The 17,979-nt window shown below is 37.9% G+C and overlaps 1 protein-coding gene across 2 annotated transcripts in view; it reads right to left on the minus strand.

The window, feature by feature from the left end:
* kansl1a (KAT8 regulatory NSL complex subunit 1a) overlaps positions 1-17,979 on the minus strand; it is a 37,336-nt gene that overhangs the window by 5,532 nt on the left and 13,825 nt on the right. For both annotated transcript variants that reach the window (XM_079845691.1, XM_079845692.1), the window contains exons 3-9: positions 6,388-6,529; positions 6,093-6,229; positions 5,461-5,596; positions 5,181-5,352; positions 1,637-1,822; positions 1,383-1,550; positions 966-1,096 (exon numbers count right to left, since the gene is read on the minus strand). In XM_079845691.1, coding sequence (XP_079701817.1) covers positions 966-1,096; positions 1,383-1,550; positions 1,637-1,822; positions 5,181-5,352; positions 5,461-5,596; positions 6,093-6,229; positions 6,388-6,529 — 1,072 coding nt within the window. The remainder of the gene's footprint in view (positions 1-965; positions 1,097-1,382; positions 1,551-1,636; positions 1,823-5,180; positions 5,353-5,460; positions 5,597-6,092; positions 6,230-6,387; positions 6,530-17,979) is intronic.

Consider the following 17,979-nt stretch of genomic DNA (forward strand, 5'->3'; position numbering starts at 1 on the left):
CTAAGTGAAAATAGTGATATATACTATTTACATCATGTAAAAGTAGCAGTTCTTTGCAATAAGTGTAAATAGTAATTACAAGCAATTTATACTTTATTTTGACAGATACATACTATTTACAACTCATTATTGTTGTACATTAACTGGATGCAATAATAACAGAGTGTAAATTATTATATTTATTAAAATTATTAAATGGATGCCGCCTTAAAGGGACAATAAATGCCCTCCCTACACACATCCCTAACCCTACCCAATAAATGCTTTTATTATTATTAAACATTTCGTTAGGCACTTTATTTCCACATTTAGAAAATGTTCTTAATTTTTATTGAAAGTAAATGCCTTTCCGATGTGATTTGTGATGAGAAAAGGGATAAAAGCGAGCTCTGCAAAAGGCGGATTCGAACCCGGGTCGATCGCGTCAAAACCAAGATCCTTTAGCCATGCGCTTTACTGACTACGCCACTGAAGACACTGAACTACGAGCACTTTTTTATCTTGTTTGGTCCAACCAGGCATTGTTAGGCGAAGCTAGTGTGAATAGCACTTGCCAACAAGGCACGCTATTTGCACTTGGTGTGAAAAGACACTCTGTATTTTCTACTTCCAGCTGCTCATTCAAAAATATGATAAAATATGCACTTTTACAACCATCTACAACGCATCACATTATAAACATCAGAATGTGCAAAAATGGCACATTTAGACTTTAAATGTGTTTTGAGGATTCACATTTAAATCATTTCTACTGCATAAGCCATAAGACTTTTAGATAAAACTGAATTTAAGACTTTAAGTACCCTGCACTAAGATTTATCTTTGGCATTTTTTCCCCCAATAGTATAGCGGCAAAAAGGGACGGGATCGGAAAGGACCACAAGCTTGGTTTCGAATTCCGAAGTCGCTCATAGTTCAATTGTGCCATGTTCCAGAGTGCTATCGGCTGGAAATAATGAACGTACCACACTGTTTCCCAGAGGAGTGCTGCTCTCAATGGGGAGGGAGAGCTGTCTGGTCAAGGGACTGGTGTTGGAGGAGTGAAAGCTGGACAGAGACGGACATGGACTGCCTGCATCCATCACGACTTTTGGTGCTACATGAGAAGAGGAAATATATACACGTGAATAAGAGACTGATATGTGCTTACTGAACATTTAATTTCAATTGAGCAGGTAAGGGGCTTCATAGAGACAGGAACTAAACAGAACATTACTGACATATAGGAAGATTTGCAAAAATGTCAAATATGTGAAAAAATCTGTTTTTTGAACATTCAAGCATGAAAACCTATTCTAGTAGAGCCCAAAAACAAAATCAAGACATAAGACCTCTTTAGGACATATTTGGAGTCATTTTAGTATGGAAAGCAGTACACTCACAGTCTGCTCTGTCCAGTGAGTGCTCTCTGACTCTCTTCCTGCTGTGACTCCGGTCCAGCACACGATCCGGCCTGCAGGGTGTGAGTGTGTCCTGCTTTGGGACACATGAGATGTTGTCCACCTGCTGCCTGTGCAGCTTCTCCAACCTGCTCTTGTGACGAGCCAATCCTGACAGAGAGACAGAATTCATGAGAAGTGAATGACTTTGGTCACTCTGTCGCAGACTGTGAGAATCAACATGTTCGTGTACTTACGGACTGCGGCCGCATGCGAATTTGACAGTCTGAATTTGTGTTTCGAGAGGAAGGATGATGATGAGGATGGTGTTATGGAGAGCTTGTGTTTGAGAGAGTTCTTCTTGAGCGGCTTGATCCTGTCAAACGGACGAGTCTGCCAATGAGACCTCAACACCTTCTGCAACTGTAAGCTAAGAGCCACGTCTGAGAGACCAACCAGAGGAGGAAAAAAAGAGTTAAGACAGAATTGTTGCAATCAATGACATTTTATCACATCTAGGGCCCTGTTCACACCTGGTATTAAGATGCGTTTGGTCGATCAGATAACAAGTGGACATGCTAAATACAGGTGTAAACGGGGTCTAAAGCGCTTTGAGCTTGTCCACTTTCGACCCCTTCTAAAGGTAGTCGAAAAAACACATTTGACTGGATTGTTTTCGTAGTGTAAACGCTCATGTGGTCGAATAGCCACAAAATGTACTCTCCACCTACGAACTTAACGCGCAAACATTATGGAAACCGCACTAGCCAGACGGGATTTAAACTTTGTCGGCTGAAGACCCAGGTTTGGTTTGAAGATGACAAATGTACCAAGCACAATGTTCTCACCATTCCTGATTTCTAACACACACCGTGTTCGGCGTGGTCTTGTGGCTGTCAGAGCAGAAACTAAAGCTGCAGCTCTCCGTATGATTTTCCATCATCTCCAGACACGTTCATATGTAAATAGCTGAGCTTACTTTGTCCATTAGATCGAAAGATCTGAAAACCCCATACATTTACCAGCCCATAGACTAGGGTTGGGTATCGTTTTTTTTTCCTTTTTGATACCAGTGGCAAACCGATACTTTTAAAACGGTACCGGTGCCTTAACGGTGCCTGAACCGATACTAAAAAAAAAGAGCCACAAAACGAGGTGGGTGACATTAAAGAATATATTTTTATTGATTTGTTTATTCTTTTTAAACCATTTATTAAAAGTTTAAAGTATATTTAAATATATAAATACAAAACACAATTTACTTAAATTCACAGTAAAACCTAAGCCACCAAACCCAACTACAATAGGCCTCATTTAACACTAAATAACAGTTACACTTTCTTGGTAGACCAGCTTCAAGGTTCAGCTTTATTTTGTAATATGACCATATTCTCTGGCTAAATATTTTAGAATGCATCGCCTTATTGTTTCCATGACGACACGTCATGCTTCTCACATGACACACAGCAGTCACAATATCGCTGTATGACAGCTCAGATATATCGGGTTTATTTCGTTTTTATTCAAAATATTCACAAACTTGTTAACTATGTCACAAACTATCCAATATTCTGATTTGTTAAGTGAATGTGTGTTAGTTGATCTATAATGCGCGATGGCCATGTTAGTTTGCGCCTCAGAGAATCGGATCTGTCGGATTTACAACACGTAACTCATCTACGTCTCACGAAATCCATGAAAGTAAGTGACCGTGAACTGGTAGAAGAATAGAGTAAACTATATAGTCACTATATAATGTGTATCTGATGTGAATAAAACACGTAGTCAAATTATAACTGTCTGAAAGGATGGTTATTGCTGCTTCCAGACATCAGTGTGTATTTTGCTAGTATTTATGAGCATTTAAATGTCTGAAACCTAAAATATACATTATGTGGTTGAAAACACTGAATAGTTATGATATGTGACGAGCGCTGAGCGCGTCTGTCTCTGGCTCAGCACCAACCAAAAGCGCGAAAGCACCTTTGAATTTAAGTGGCACCGGAATGAGGCACCGAAATCTGCGTTCTGATTCGGTCCGGTTACATACCGGTTATATAGGTACCGGTGCCATATTGACACCGGGTTTCGGTACCCAACCCCACCATAGATTTGGGCTGGGTATTGATTCAGATGTTCTGATTCGATTCGATTTCGATTCACAAGCTCTCAAATCGATTCGATTTCGATTCTCGATTCAATGAATATAGATTTAATACAAATACTATATTTATAAAAAAGAACAGTTAATAAGTTTACAAATGGGTAATTAAAAAGAAATTAAGAGCCACAAAATTGTATTAAACTCTTTATTTTAGGTATACTTGGGTACATTAAAACAGAACCCATCTCTAAATTTCAAATGCATACAATTATGTTAAATACAATACTATTTTAATGCAACTTTATTCAAAAAAATGTATCTGCGAAGTATTTTATACAATTTTGTTTTTATGGACATTTTGATATATTTATTCTAAAACATAAAAAGGATATTGGATGATTTTCAGCACTTTTCAGTAAAGGACGAGCTTTTCTTGCAATTTTGCAGACCGTCTTTCAGACTTTGTCCGTTTTTATGGAGGCTTTTTCCTCCAGGGGCTTCTGATTCGTGCCCCGGATGGTGCATTAGATTTTGTCACTGTTATTTGCGTGCCTTCCTTAGATGCGTTCCTTCGAACGAGACCAGTTGAAATTTTAACCGGCTATATCTAGGAAACGTGCCGGCGAAACTGTCTGTAATTTGGGTCGATTGTAGTGTCTGACGAGGCCTTTCAAGGACTGAGGCCGTAACCGGGAATGGGTGCTTTCTTTGCGGGGCGCGCCACTCAGTGATCTCTCCGCCCCCGGCGTCCGAGCCTCCCTCTGCGCGCGCGCTGTGACCGCTCGCTACTTTCCATACACGAGCACAAGTTAGTTGCCGTGTGGACTTACTTTTATTTGAGGAAATCTGTTTATAATATAAGGTTTGAATTATTGGTCCTGCGCTGTATTGACTCAGTTGATTTGAATGTAATGGCTAACGTACGCAAGTGAACGCTCAAGTTTAATGATCATAATGCAAGGCAAGCATTCGCATGCATGTGATCTATTTTTAGCGGTTGTTTGCTCGGCTGTTCTTGCAACGTCTGGGTGAGGTCTCATCATCAAATGGTTCTGCAGATTTGTAGTATTTCACTTCAGCATTACAAACGTCAACGCACCGGAAGCCGCCATTTAACCAGCGAATGATGAATGACAGGCTGCGCGCCTCTCGCTCCTTTCTAACATATAAATATGGGGGGAAAAAATCGATTCGTGGCCTTTGAGAATCGATTTTGAATCGACCACATTTAAAAAAATGATTAATCGAAAAAAAAATTTTTTTTTTGCCCAGCCCTACCATAGACCCTCGAAGCAATCAGGACAGAAGGGGATGAAAGTGGACAAAAGAGAGATTAAAACACCAGATGTAAACGGGTATGTGTCTCCCTCATCCACTTGTGATCCGACCGACCAAAACCCATCTTAATTCCAGGTGTAAACAGGGACTGCACCAACTAATTTATAAAATTTATAATATGTGGTTTGTAAATTTCTGACAATGATAACACATTAAAGTGCATAAAGTGCATATAAGTTTGTGGTCTAGTAACTTATTTAAAATGTTCAACTGTTTTTTTTTATCATTTTATATATTAAAATAATTTTAAATCATTTTATTTTACTACACACATGTGTAATCTATCTATAGTGAAAATCATTTAAAATGGTTTCACATATATGTGTGTGTGTGTGTGTGTGTGTCTATCTACATCTCACCCGATTGCATGGACAGAACAGGGTGGATGCTGCGGTCTTGATGTGCAGCTCTCTCCAGCAGAGGGCGATCATAATGCAAGTCTGGTTTGGAGAGGGGACGAGCAATCCCACACATGACACACGAGCCGTTGACCTCGCATACTGGTGGAGGTGAAAACGACGCTCTCTGAACCTGATAAAAGGCGGAAACTCACTTCAGATACACTTCAAAATCAGCAAAAAAGCTGCTCCTGAAATATGAATACATTCATACCAACAAACTTCACACATACACGCATACCTTGCCGTTGAGATTGTGGAAAGTGTTTGGGTGAATTAGACGGCGTCTTCTGCAGGTCACCAGTGGGCGTGTTCGTGCGGACGTAGAGCTGCTGTCCAGACTCGAAGGACACGTGTCTGACATTTCTGCCACGCTACTGAAATATGAAAATGTGAAAGATGTCAAATCCAGTTTTTGCCAAGCTGAAGGATAATATGACATTGTGAAACAAGACACCACTGCGTTCATCCTGTCTGGGTTTATTTTGCAATAATAGCTGGTAAATAACGCTCATATAAAGTTATATGTTAATTTTATATAATAATGTTAATATAATTTTTTTAGGTCGTAATTTATATTAGATGTCTGGATGTACTTGCATCAAAAAATGAGCAGTTAGGCGTGTTCTTATTTGTACTTGATGTACTTATATCTAAAGTATAAAGTGTGTTCTGTGTGTGTGTATATTTATATACATAATCTACACAATAAGTGCATTGTACGCAATTATTAATTTAAATGTCAGTACATAGTAGTCAAAGACACTTAATATAAATTTGGTCCAGTTATAATAATGTGTTAGCATATTTATATTAAAAATTTATCAAATATTTAATCCAACACAATATGAAATATTAGCATTTTGTCTGAACCTAAAAGGGATGTCCTTTTCAGATGTGTCCGTCAAACGAGATGTGGATGTTGGTGAGGTCAGGACATTCTCTTTAGTCTCCATTAAATTGATGGTTCTCTGGAAGGAAGGGGCGGAGTCTCCCAGCTCCAAAGGACCCTGCAGAGAGCATGTGAAAAAACAACTTTAACTAAATTAACAGTTATTTCCACTAAACAAATTCCCAACATTCCTGAAACTGGATGCTGTTGTTTCTTTCTTATAACACAAACACTTTCCATCTCTCACACACTGCAGATTATCAAGCGTCTGCTAACCTTGCTGGCGCGGAGTTGGCGGTAGATGTCGACCTGCTGTCGGATGCGGTACTCCAGGTCTGATATCTGAGCCTGCAGCCATGTCCAGTGACTGATGATTGTGGCTCTTTCCCTGGCAAACCGGCCTTCTGCTCTTCTCCATCTGAGAGAGAAAAGTGACCAATCCGGTTAAACACGTTTTAGGTTAGATATTTAGTTGTTTAGCCAACTAGGAGAGTCATTAGAGGGTTAGTTCCTACGGTCTGTTTACTTCATTGAGTAGAAACTGGCTGTGACGACACAGATAAAACAAACAGGAAACCCTTTAAATTGTTCTTGTAACTTTTCCAGCCCTGATGGTCTAGATTACAGACAAAATCAATCATTTTGACTGTAATAATGATTCATAACACATAGATGGCACTGTTAAACACATCCAGCACAGAAACCCATCTAAGCATGTCACTTACAGATGCCACAATACTGTTCATCCCTTTTTTAAATACAGCCATAGTCTATGTCACAGCCCCGGAAAACCAGACTTGCCTGCTTGAATTCCAACCACTTCCTTTGCAACCAAGAGATGGCAGGAAAGGGAAATAACGTAAGACTAGGGGTAGATGATAAGGCCAAAATATATATCACAATATGAGTATTTTTATTACACAATTACCAGAAATAAGGTTATGATGCCAACATTTGCGATGACACTGAAATGTCACAATTATACATTCTAGGCAAAACTAGACTAACAAATGCAAGCCAAAAGTTCAAGCTTACCGAAGAAAAGTAAACAGTCAGTAATAGAATCAAAACACAGAATCTAACGACAAGTAATAGGACAAATAAATACAATAGAACAAATGAAATAAAGAGTGAAATAACCTAACATTAGTAGAGATCGACCGATGTTGATTTTTTATAACCGATAACGATTATTTGCATGTGCCAGATAACCGATATATAGAACCGATATTTATTTATTGTGTTATTTCTGTTTTCTACAATTATAGCAACAGCACTGAACAGAACAAACTGTTTTATATATTATTGCAATTTCACTCCCTTCTTAATATATACAAAACAAAGCACACTTCTACATCAATAAATAGAGTGCAATTTTTTTTATACAGTGCAAGTAAAGTCTTTTTAACATTAATGCTGGTGCATCTTTTTTTTATGACAACAGCATATTAACAACAGGCTAAATACATTTACAAAGTCTAATGGTTTCAAATGGAGAACATAAATAAATGACAGATGAGTCTATCAACTCCCCATAAATATAAGCATAATTATAAGCATTCGCTTTAAACTACAGTTTTAAAAGGTGTGTGTGTTGTTTAATTGACTTAAGTGTGAAGAGAATGGACGCGCTGAAATATTCTCTGGAATATGCAAACATTGTCAGAAAAATAAATGAATACATCATCGCTATTAAAGAGTCCATCTCATCTGGCACGTCATCATAATTATTAATTATGTTTTTGTCGGTCTATGATTATGAAAGAGCGCTGTTTTCATCTATGCGTTTACACAGAACATCTCTCGAGGAGATAGGCCTGATAATTCATTTCCACAGAGCTGTAATTATTTAGATGTTTAGCCTATTAATTAATTGTTATATAGCAGATGTTAACATAATTTAAGGTGTGGGTCTTGTTTAAAGTTACATACTGGGACTATGCTGGAGCATCAACCTGGTGAATGAAAGGCTGACTTCACGAGATGAGCATAAACAGAGAGAGAGAGAAATAAATTCAGCACTTTTATTTCCAACATGCAGTCATTCATGGCTGTTTTATTTAATTAATGTAAAGTTACGTCTTTATTGGGACATAGCGGATTACGTGACTCCTTGAGTTCATCTATTTTTAATGCTTAAATATTAGGAAACCGATATATCGGTCGATCTCTAAACATTAACATTATTAATAATCTAGTAATAATGCAGTATTGAATACTACAGATATTGAATGATCAAATGCCAAATAAGTCTTCACAGTATAAATTAAATACACACTATAGGCCAGTTCACACTGGGACGATTTTCGCGTGCGTTTAACGCCTTGCGTCTAAACAACGGCGCCAGTGTGAGTGTGCACACCGACGCAAAGAGCAGTGAGGGATTTTCTAATTTTCTTTTGTTGTTTGATTAACATTAAAAACAGACAGCAACATGTATACAAGGCTTCTGTCACTTAATGTCGACCTAACGCACAGATCCAATATACTGATACATATCCGATTTTATCCCAATTTTTAATGACTGTTCACGTGAACATTCGCCAAAAAGCCCATTTTGACATAAACTGTGAAATACTCACAAAGAAAAGCACGAAAAAAAACTAAAAAGAACAATTCATTACTCACACTGTGTGAAAAACCATCTGACATCAATTCAGTCCCTCCAGAAAAACGTGATTATGCGATCGCATGATTTAATGCATAATCAGCCAAAGTCTGCATATTTATGCGGGGGGCACATTTTTTCAAATACGCCGCACTTTCGCCATGTAAATTGCCTATTTCCGCGTGCAAAATATGCGGGGCTAGCATGATTTCATAATCCCCGCATTTTCGTTGCAAAAAAGTCATATATATTAGCAGAAAGTTGAAAATTTTTAGTTTACTTCACACAAGAGCTGCCATTTCCCCCAATTGCCATGGGAACGCTTTGAAGTGACGTAATTACCCGACGCAAACGTCATCGAAAAGCTGCAAACCCTGTGGTGAAACCATAGATATCGGTGAAACCATGATGAAGCACGCAAATTCCCGCGCAAAGCAGTTTCCCGGTGTGTTGACCGCTTTCAAAAAACAGCATCATGAAGCTTCGAAGCGTTATGAATCAGTGAGTCGATTCAGTGGTTTGGATTGCCAAAGACGTATTTCAGCAGTTTGACACGCAATCCGAATCATGAATCGACTCGCTGATTCATAACGCTTCGAAGCTTCATGATGCTGTTTTTTTAAATCGGTCATCACTATATAAGTCGTAATTTAGGGTTTTTTTGCGCACAAAAACTATTCTCGTCGCTCCATAAAGTTATCGTAGAACCACTGTAGTGAGATGGACTTTGTAACGACATCTTTAGTACCTTTTAAGGGTCTTGAGAGTGTAAAGTGCATTGTGCCAATGGAGGCCTTTCTGAGCCATCGGATTTCAACTAAAATATCTTAATTTGTGTTCCGAAGATGAACGGAGGTCTTACAGGTGTCCAACGACATGAGGGGAAGTCATTAATGACAGAATTTTCATTTTCGGGTGAACTAACCCTTAAAGAGATTGCACTTTGTGCATTGGAAGCACTCAAATGTCTGTTTTGTAAAGCTACCTCTGTAAAACAGGAAGTTATTTATTCATTTTTTTCAGAAGTTGAAGCATATTCTTTTTGTAAAGCTACAGAACTTGTTTGAATCAATGTTTTTTAAATTTGAGCCATGTGTTTATTAAGGTCTTCAATAAAACAAGATGAGAACTTAAATATTCCCAGCACTTTCTGTAATGTAGTGCTTTTTTTCTCTTTTTCATCAAACCGCAGTTTTTGCAAGCTCCCGCAATTTTATTTTTGCCCGCAACAATCACAAAAAAAAGCCGCATTTTTCTGGAAGGACTGTCAATTTATCTTGAATTGATCTTATTGCGTTTGAATGGTTTAAACTGGCATGGCTTAAAACTGCATAAAAATGATCATCTTCCATGAAGACACCACTGCAGAGTCCTGTTAACATTTAGTTAACATTTGAAAGAGAACATTCCTGAGCGAGGTGTAGATTTGTGTGATGGGATTGTATTGTGACTACAGACATGACATTGGCTACACACGCTGGTCTATCAGGGTTTCATGACACTCCTATAGTGTGATCAGTACACAAAAGCACACCACCATCTCATGGTAAATGTCCCTCTCAGCACATTCCCACTGTGTCATGCCTCAGTATACACAGCGCACCGCCTCATACGGTTACATTTGCCCACGTGGAACCCGGCAACTTGCTGTAAGAAAGATAAATGGAGTGGAAATATACATGTGCACTGTTGAGCCTTATGAACCACCAGCACATATGGGATAATCGAAAATATTACTCATTTCTGACCTGAGGTCAAATGTTTTTGTACAATGACTGTATAATTGATTGAGTTGCGGCAAGTCTTTAGTATCATGCTGGTGTCTCTTCTCACAAAATACAGACATTTTAACTCAAATCAACACGGTGATTTTTTTCACCAAATTTCTACCTTTTTAGTGTACATCTACCCTAAATAAGATTATTTGATTGACTTCTATGTAGTAGAATTTCAAAAGTCATATATAATAGTCATCTATAATACAGCCGAAATGTAAAAATGCACTCTACTCCACTTTAGTGCAACACTACAAATGTACTACTTTTATTTCAACTAATGCCGTGTTCAGACTACACAATATGAGCCTGATTTTGGCACAATCCGTTTGATGTAGGATCTTCAAGGTAATGCGTAAAACAATGGACATCAGGACACAAGAATCAATTGTTTTATCTCGTATAATGTGTCATAGTGGACAACCAACGCCACATCTGCAATGCTTCACGACGTCCCGACATAAAGACTAGCATGTTTAATTTTGTTTTTAATCTCCAAAAGGAAAACAGCAGCTATTAAAAATGGCGAAACGAAAGAGCCGATGGTATTGGTGCTGTTAGGTGGATTTATGCAACGGAGGAAAGGTTTATGGAGCTATGGCAACAATACTCATGCTGTTATGATGTTTCTTTAAAGGACTACCATGACAGAGTGAAAAAAGGTGAACGTAGTGCTTCAGTAACCCGGTGAGTAGTGCTGGGCGGTATGACCAAAAATTATCACAGTATTTTTCAAAATTATATCGGTTTCACGGTATATGATGGTATTTTTTTCCACTATGCATGACCGGGTGTTAACCACATGTTTTACTAATTGAGAGAGGATTGCAGTAGATTGACTAGAATGCACTATTTTACTGTCATGACGAGTGAATGTAGAACAAAAATCCACACTAGAATTAATAGGCCTACAGGTTTACAAAGCAATAGAGACAACAACCAATAAAACACATGCAACACACTCATTACTAGGGATGGGCAACAGTGGTCGAGTAATCGAGTACTCGAATGTGACAGCGATCATCGATCAGGAGAACGATGATCGCCCTGACTTAAAAAAAATATATTTGTCTCTTTTTTATTGGTTATTGCGTCGTTTTGCGCGGTACAAGAGGTCTGATTGGTTAGCGTTATACAGCCTCCAGACCGCGGCGAAATAAAGTGAAACTGAGGCGTGCACTGCAGTGATGTCTTGAATCACTGTTATCATTAAATGTTAAGTGCAAGATGTGCAGCGCCAATCTGTCATAGCCTACATAGCATTATAATGAGAACACGATGGAAATAGAATGCTGTAAATGATCTGTGCTTAGTTCCCCGTGTATCAGCTGATCCATAGAGAAACTAGCGAGAACACTCAGACGTGAAGAACACGATTTTAATAAAATGTTGCTTCTGTGTGCTTTCGTTGTCCGTGTATCAGCGTTGTTAAGGGAAGAGCGCATTCAAAATGTTCCGTTTCAAACCCTTCGCCTGTAAAATCTAGCACGCTGAAGTTCACGTGCGCATTCACGTCCTTTTGTGTTGATTTATGTCGTAATAGGTTCATAATAATCTTCATATTAATATTGATATAGGGTGCGTTTGGTTGAGTTTATTAACCAGCCAGCAAGCTCTGCAGGGTGGTGTTATTTCACAGTTTCAGCTCAAATGCAATGCTCGATATTATTGACTTGGTTATTTGAGACGGTCATTTTATAAAGATGTTTCTTTTTCAAAGACATTTATGTATCATAATCTAGCAGTTATTTTTTGTTTTCATGTCACGTTTGTATTTGTCAACAACCATTTTCATAACAGTATTTTCATTATCTCAATGACGGACATGCCCCGCCCCCTGCACATGCCCCGCCCCCGAGTACTCGAGTATTCGTTTTTGAGACCTATCGATGATCGAAATGAGAAATTGACAAAAATTGACACATGCATATTAAAATATAGCTGCAAGCAGCAATACCGGGGCCAAGCGCAAAGAAGAAGACAAGACATGCCAAAATGGCTGGCAGTGTCAGATCAACTGCAGCAATGAGCAATTAATCACATTTAAAGATGATTTTAGGCAAAAGGCTGAAAAATGCATTGTAGTTTGAGAGTGTCAGACCAACTGCAACAATGAACAGTTAAACAGTTTAAGAAGATTAGACAAAATGGATGAAATCATATATAGAGTCACTAATAATATAATATAATTGTTTATCACTTTTGACCAATAGGTGGCACAGTTACGAAATTGATGTGGTGTGGTCAGAATAAGGGAACAAATGACACTGATGCCAATATGTCAAAGCATTGCAGAGATACAACCTCAAGAGTCATTTTGGCATCATGTCTCAACTCCGTCGCTGCGGTATACAAAAATGGTTTCATCTATTGATGCAAAATCCATAACTTTTAGTTGACACAGTCTGAAGATGATACGATTCAATTTTTGTGGAAATCGGACAAACGGTCTAGGAGGAGTTTGAAAAAGTAGGTTTTTATCACATAAGGTGGAGGACAGGAAGTTTTACCAAATATGGCAAAATTGGTATCTATGTTCTCGGCATGAGCCAATGAATGTATTATCGATCTGAAATGAGAACACAAGTGTGCTTACACACTTTTTAGCAAGAGTGGATAGAATTAGTTTTAATCATCCACAGTCTTTCAGCTTATTTATGTTGACAGTGTGTAGTAAAATAAATAGCCTAAAATCATTTAGTTTAGACTGGAGTGAGGTGGAACCAGAGCAAAGTTGTTATTAGCTACCTGATAATTTTATGAAATTGTATATGGCAGAAAATTCGGCTATTTGGTGATTTTTTTTTAATACTACTTTTTAATATTGATATGATTACCAAAACAATTATCTGTAAATAGTGTATCAAGATAAGATAAGCAAAAATTACAAACTGTTTCTTTGAATTTATTTTTAATTTATAGTCAGTATTGCGCTTGAAGATCACGTGGGTCGGGTACTTTTTACTGTGCGTGTGTGGATGACCATGTCTGTCAGCCACCACCGAAGACCATTTTTGACCCAGGAAAAACCCTGCATTCGTCACTCCATTCTTCTAAACGTGCACGTGTCCGTTTGGACGACGGGGAGGACAACAAAAGGAGTCGTCCTCCCTCACTGTGCCTGCTGTGAAGTGAATCATCTCGTAATTGTGTTTCATAAATCACATTGGGCTGATGGAGGGAGTACAAAGACAAAGTCATTTAGCATGAATGTTCTGCTGCCTTTGTTCTTGGGTTTCAGACTGTGAGACAGAGGGACTGGATGAACCAAAACACAGATAAATGCAAGTTGGCTTATAAAAACTGTTTTATATGGAGGCCTGCCTGTTATTTTTCACTCTACAGATCCAGGGTTACACTGAATTAAAGGTTTAAGCGAGAAGGAAAGCAGTTAGATCAGGGAGGGATGAATTTCTACGATACAACTTTGTGACTAGTGAGTCTAATGAGCTTTTTTGCTGTCTAGCGCCTGCATAGGGATTTGCCTTTTAATGCAGTATGCTAACTGAAATAAAACCTGAATAAAAGACTGCATGGGAGACTTGACTCGTAAGTGAGTTTTAAAATCGCATCTTGCAAAGATAGCACACAAACTAATAGTTCAAATAGTCCATTTTAAAATCGCACAGACCTATATTAATTCATACATTTCCAAGTATATTTTTTGCTTTGTCTATTTTTACGGAGCTCTGCACAATGCATTGTGAGATGTGATTTTATGAAGAAATCTAAAGCACAAAGAATATCAGTTTTGACATGAATTCGTACACGTTAGAGCTATAAAAGATCACAATCTCGATTCAACACCCAGGCGATCTTATTCCTATATGTCAATGATTCAGCGATGTCTATTAAGCCTTTTAAAAAATCACAGCGGAACAATAAAATATCATCATTATTGTCTTACAATAATTCATATTATCACAGAGTTACTGGGATAAAAGTTCAGATATAAACACTTATGTCTTCAGTAGCGATCCTCTTTTGAAACCAACTTGATGCTCCAAATTGTAACAATTACACCGTTAAACCAGTAGGTGGCGACAAGTGAATGGAAAAAAATATATATATATTATTTGTCATTGAATCATTCAAGAGATAGGTTCAAAAACGCTGATTCATCCTGTAATGAAACAAGTGAAGTCTTCAGGGCTGTTTACACGACACCATTTTCAACTAAAAACGTACAATTTATGCGTTTTGGCCGCTCATTTTAGGGCGGTGCGATATTGAAGAAAAATGCGATATGCAATACCTTGTTAAATAATGCGATATTCGATATGATATTGCTTTAAGTGTGTAAAATCTATTTAAATTATATTAAAACTATTATTTAAAAACTGAGAATGATACCATTTATGTGTTTCACATTCTTTCTGGGAAAAGAAAGCATCGCTACATCTTCTGAAAGTGACCAGCAGTGTTTTAGCAAAAATGTATGTCAAAAATCGGACGATATAATTTTAACATCAATGTAAACAAACAAAAAATGTAATGCCTATATTTAAATACCAAAAACTCCTTGCTTGACTTGGTAATATATAGTTATATCAATCTAAAACTTAACATCAACAACATCCAGGTAAACAAAGACACCTGAACTAGGGGTGGACTATTATTTGAATTTATCTTTGTTATTAAAAATAAGAACTAAAAACAGTAGTCTTCACCTTAATTAAATATACACTGGTTTTCTCTTTTTCTTTTGTTGTTTGACAGACAGAAGCAGGTTTACTGTATTAGCAGGTTTACTGTATTAGCAGGCTGTCACTTTAAGACCTAATGCACGGATCCTTTTGACACACATTCGGTTTCTTTCCCCAACTGATATTGTTCACTTAAAGGAACTGTATGTAAGAAATGTATTTCAATGAATCATAAAATCGCCCTGATATGTCACTAGACATTAAGAAATCATGTTAATTTCAAATATTTATATCACTGACAACAGTAGTCCGGCCAGGATATTGTCATTTTAAAAGTGAAGTTGCAGCCCTCAACTGATGTTGATGTTGACATGTTGTGTTTTGGCCTGAAGTGCCACCCTCCACCTATCTACCAATCACGAAGTTAGTAGTGTTTCGCCATCCGTGTTGCCAGCTCTGCTATAGTTACCACAGCTGCGTGCAGCTACAAACATTTTGGATACAAAATTTTACTTTACGAAACCTAAAAGACCTCGTTACGAATCAGAAAAACGTTGTGACAATGAAAAAACAAAAAACTTGCTGTGTAGGACTCGTCATTTGCCATTGGAAGCTCCTTGTAGCAGCCTACGTTCCTGCTGTATCTTGCAGCCTATCTGGCAACCTCGAGTCATGGGGAGGGGGAGAGGGGATACCGCTCTACAGTAATACAGAAAGTGATTGCAGTAACAGTTTTGGCCACAATCTTACATACATTTCCTTTAAAGCTTAACCGACTGTGTTTACACATGAATACTCATCAAGACAGCCATTTTGACATAACTGTGTGTGTATTTGACAGTTTGAGTGCGTAACAAGACACGAAACAGAACTGAAGGGATCACACGCTTTCAGAGAGGCGGCTTGTGCGCACGTTTCGGTGTGTGTCAGACACATGTGTCAGTTTGTGTGTGTGTCAGTTTTTCTCAAGTTATTGCGTTTAATAACTCTTTTTAACGTCAAGCAAGTCACATAAGTAACAGTCGTGTGCCCAGTCTATTCTCTGCTATATGCAACAACCTAAAACGTACACTTTTCACAATGTTGAAGTAGCCTATTAAAATCATTCAGATATTGCGTGCCCTTGCGATATGTACATTTGCGATATTTCGATATAATGTGCAGCCCTAATGACAACAGCGTTTTTTTTTACTTTTAAAGGTTTTTGAAAAAGATGTTAACAACAAAACCGCAAATCTGTGAAAATTATGACGTAAGGCATATTGCATGTTTAGTCTATATAGTGTTTCATGGCCATCTAATGGCCTGGCAGCAGAATTCAGCATTTTTAGTTATGTTCGCGGATCCGTTTGTTTGGCCATCACCAGACCAGACCAAGCGCAGTCTTTTAAGATTGAACATTAGTCTGGGGAGTCTGCTCTGTATTTTCTACTGCAAAAGGTGTAATCAACGGGCATTCTTCAAATGACTCCGTATGCCATTGGATAGTCCTTCAACCAATCAGACCAACAATCCATCGCTTCTCTATCCGTCATTGTGTTAAACCCGCCAATAGCGCCAGGTGGATAAGCCGGTTTGTGATTGGTCCCCGGAGATTTGTAACAGAAGCAGGATAGAACAATGTACAGGTTTCCAACCTGAGCTTCAGGGCGAAATCAAATCGCCGGCAGATCGGGCTGGGTTTACCCAGTCTACGGATCCGTGTGAATGGGGATCGTTTTGACAATGGTGTTGTCTGTACGCAGAAAACTCAAAGGAAAAACTTCTCTGTTTTAAGCATATCGTTGCTGTGTAAACCCATCCATATTCATGTGAGTGAGTCAGTGAGTCATTCATTTTTTATCATTTAAATTAGTTAAACATTTTTTAAATAGACTGTTTTGTTTAGTCATCTCTTCAGAATTGTGATCTCTATAAAAAAAAAAAAAAGTTTATCCAGAATTGTGCAGCTCTAGTACAGCCGAACAAGTACATGAGCTGAACATACAAACACAGGCACTCGACACATACACACTAAACAATGTCTGAAATATTTCTATTATAACTTTATTATGAGCGATAAAAATATCTTTGTGCTGGTTTAAACTAGACTTTTATTATCTTTTTAAGGGCTCCTTGCAGTTAGATGGTTTAACATTTGAAAATTAAGGAATTAAGACAGCACTAAATATTGATCTCGTAATTTTACAGTTGTAATGTAAACTTTATTATTGTTATAATTATTATATAACTATTTTTCTGAAATACCTTTCCAGTAAAATATTATAATAGAAAAAATATAAATATAAAAATAAAAACAATAAGTATATTATTATTATTACTATTTTTATATAGCATTTTGATCATCACAAATAGAGCAATCTTAAAATCGCACTCAAATTTATTTTAGGTAAAAAAAAATATTCAGATAAATTAGATTTTAATCGTGCAGCCCTAGCTGTGAGCGTAGGCGTGTAGAACGAGGGGGAAATATATAAATCTTAAAGAATTGAAGCACAGCTGTAATTCTTGAGTCATGACGCAAAAACATGCACAAGGATGATAGCAAGAATGGAACAGATGGGTGGAGAGAAAGAAAGAGGGGATAAAAAGAAAAGAATGCGAGGTGGTTAGGCTTGGCAGAGAAATGCAGAGGAATTATGGGTGGGGGGGAATGGTGAAAAGGGGTGGTGGAGGAATGCAAGTGGAAAAAGAGAGCGTCTGAGAAAGTGAGAGAGGAAAAGGTTACGTAACACAAGTGGGCTCGGCTCAGACAGCGGGAATGGGAGGAGAACATAAGAGACAATGGTGAAGAAAGACTCAACAATGAGACAGAGATACAGACGTGATAGAGAGATGA

The sequence above is a fragment of the Gobio gobio genome (assembly GCF_949357685.1).
Source record: "Gobio gobio genome assembly, chromosome: 20".
Classification (NCBI taxonomy): Eukaryota; Metazoa; Chordata; class Actinopteri; order Cypriniformes; family Gobionidae; genus Gobio; species Gobio gobio.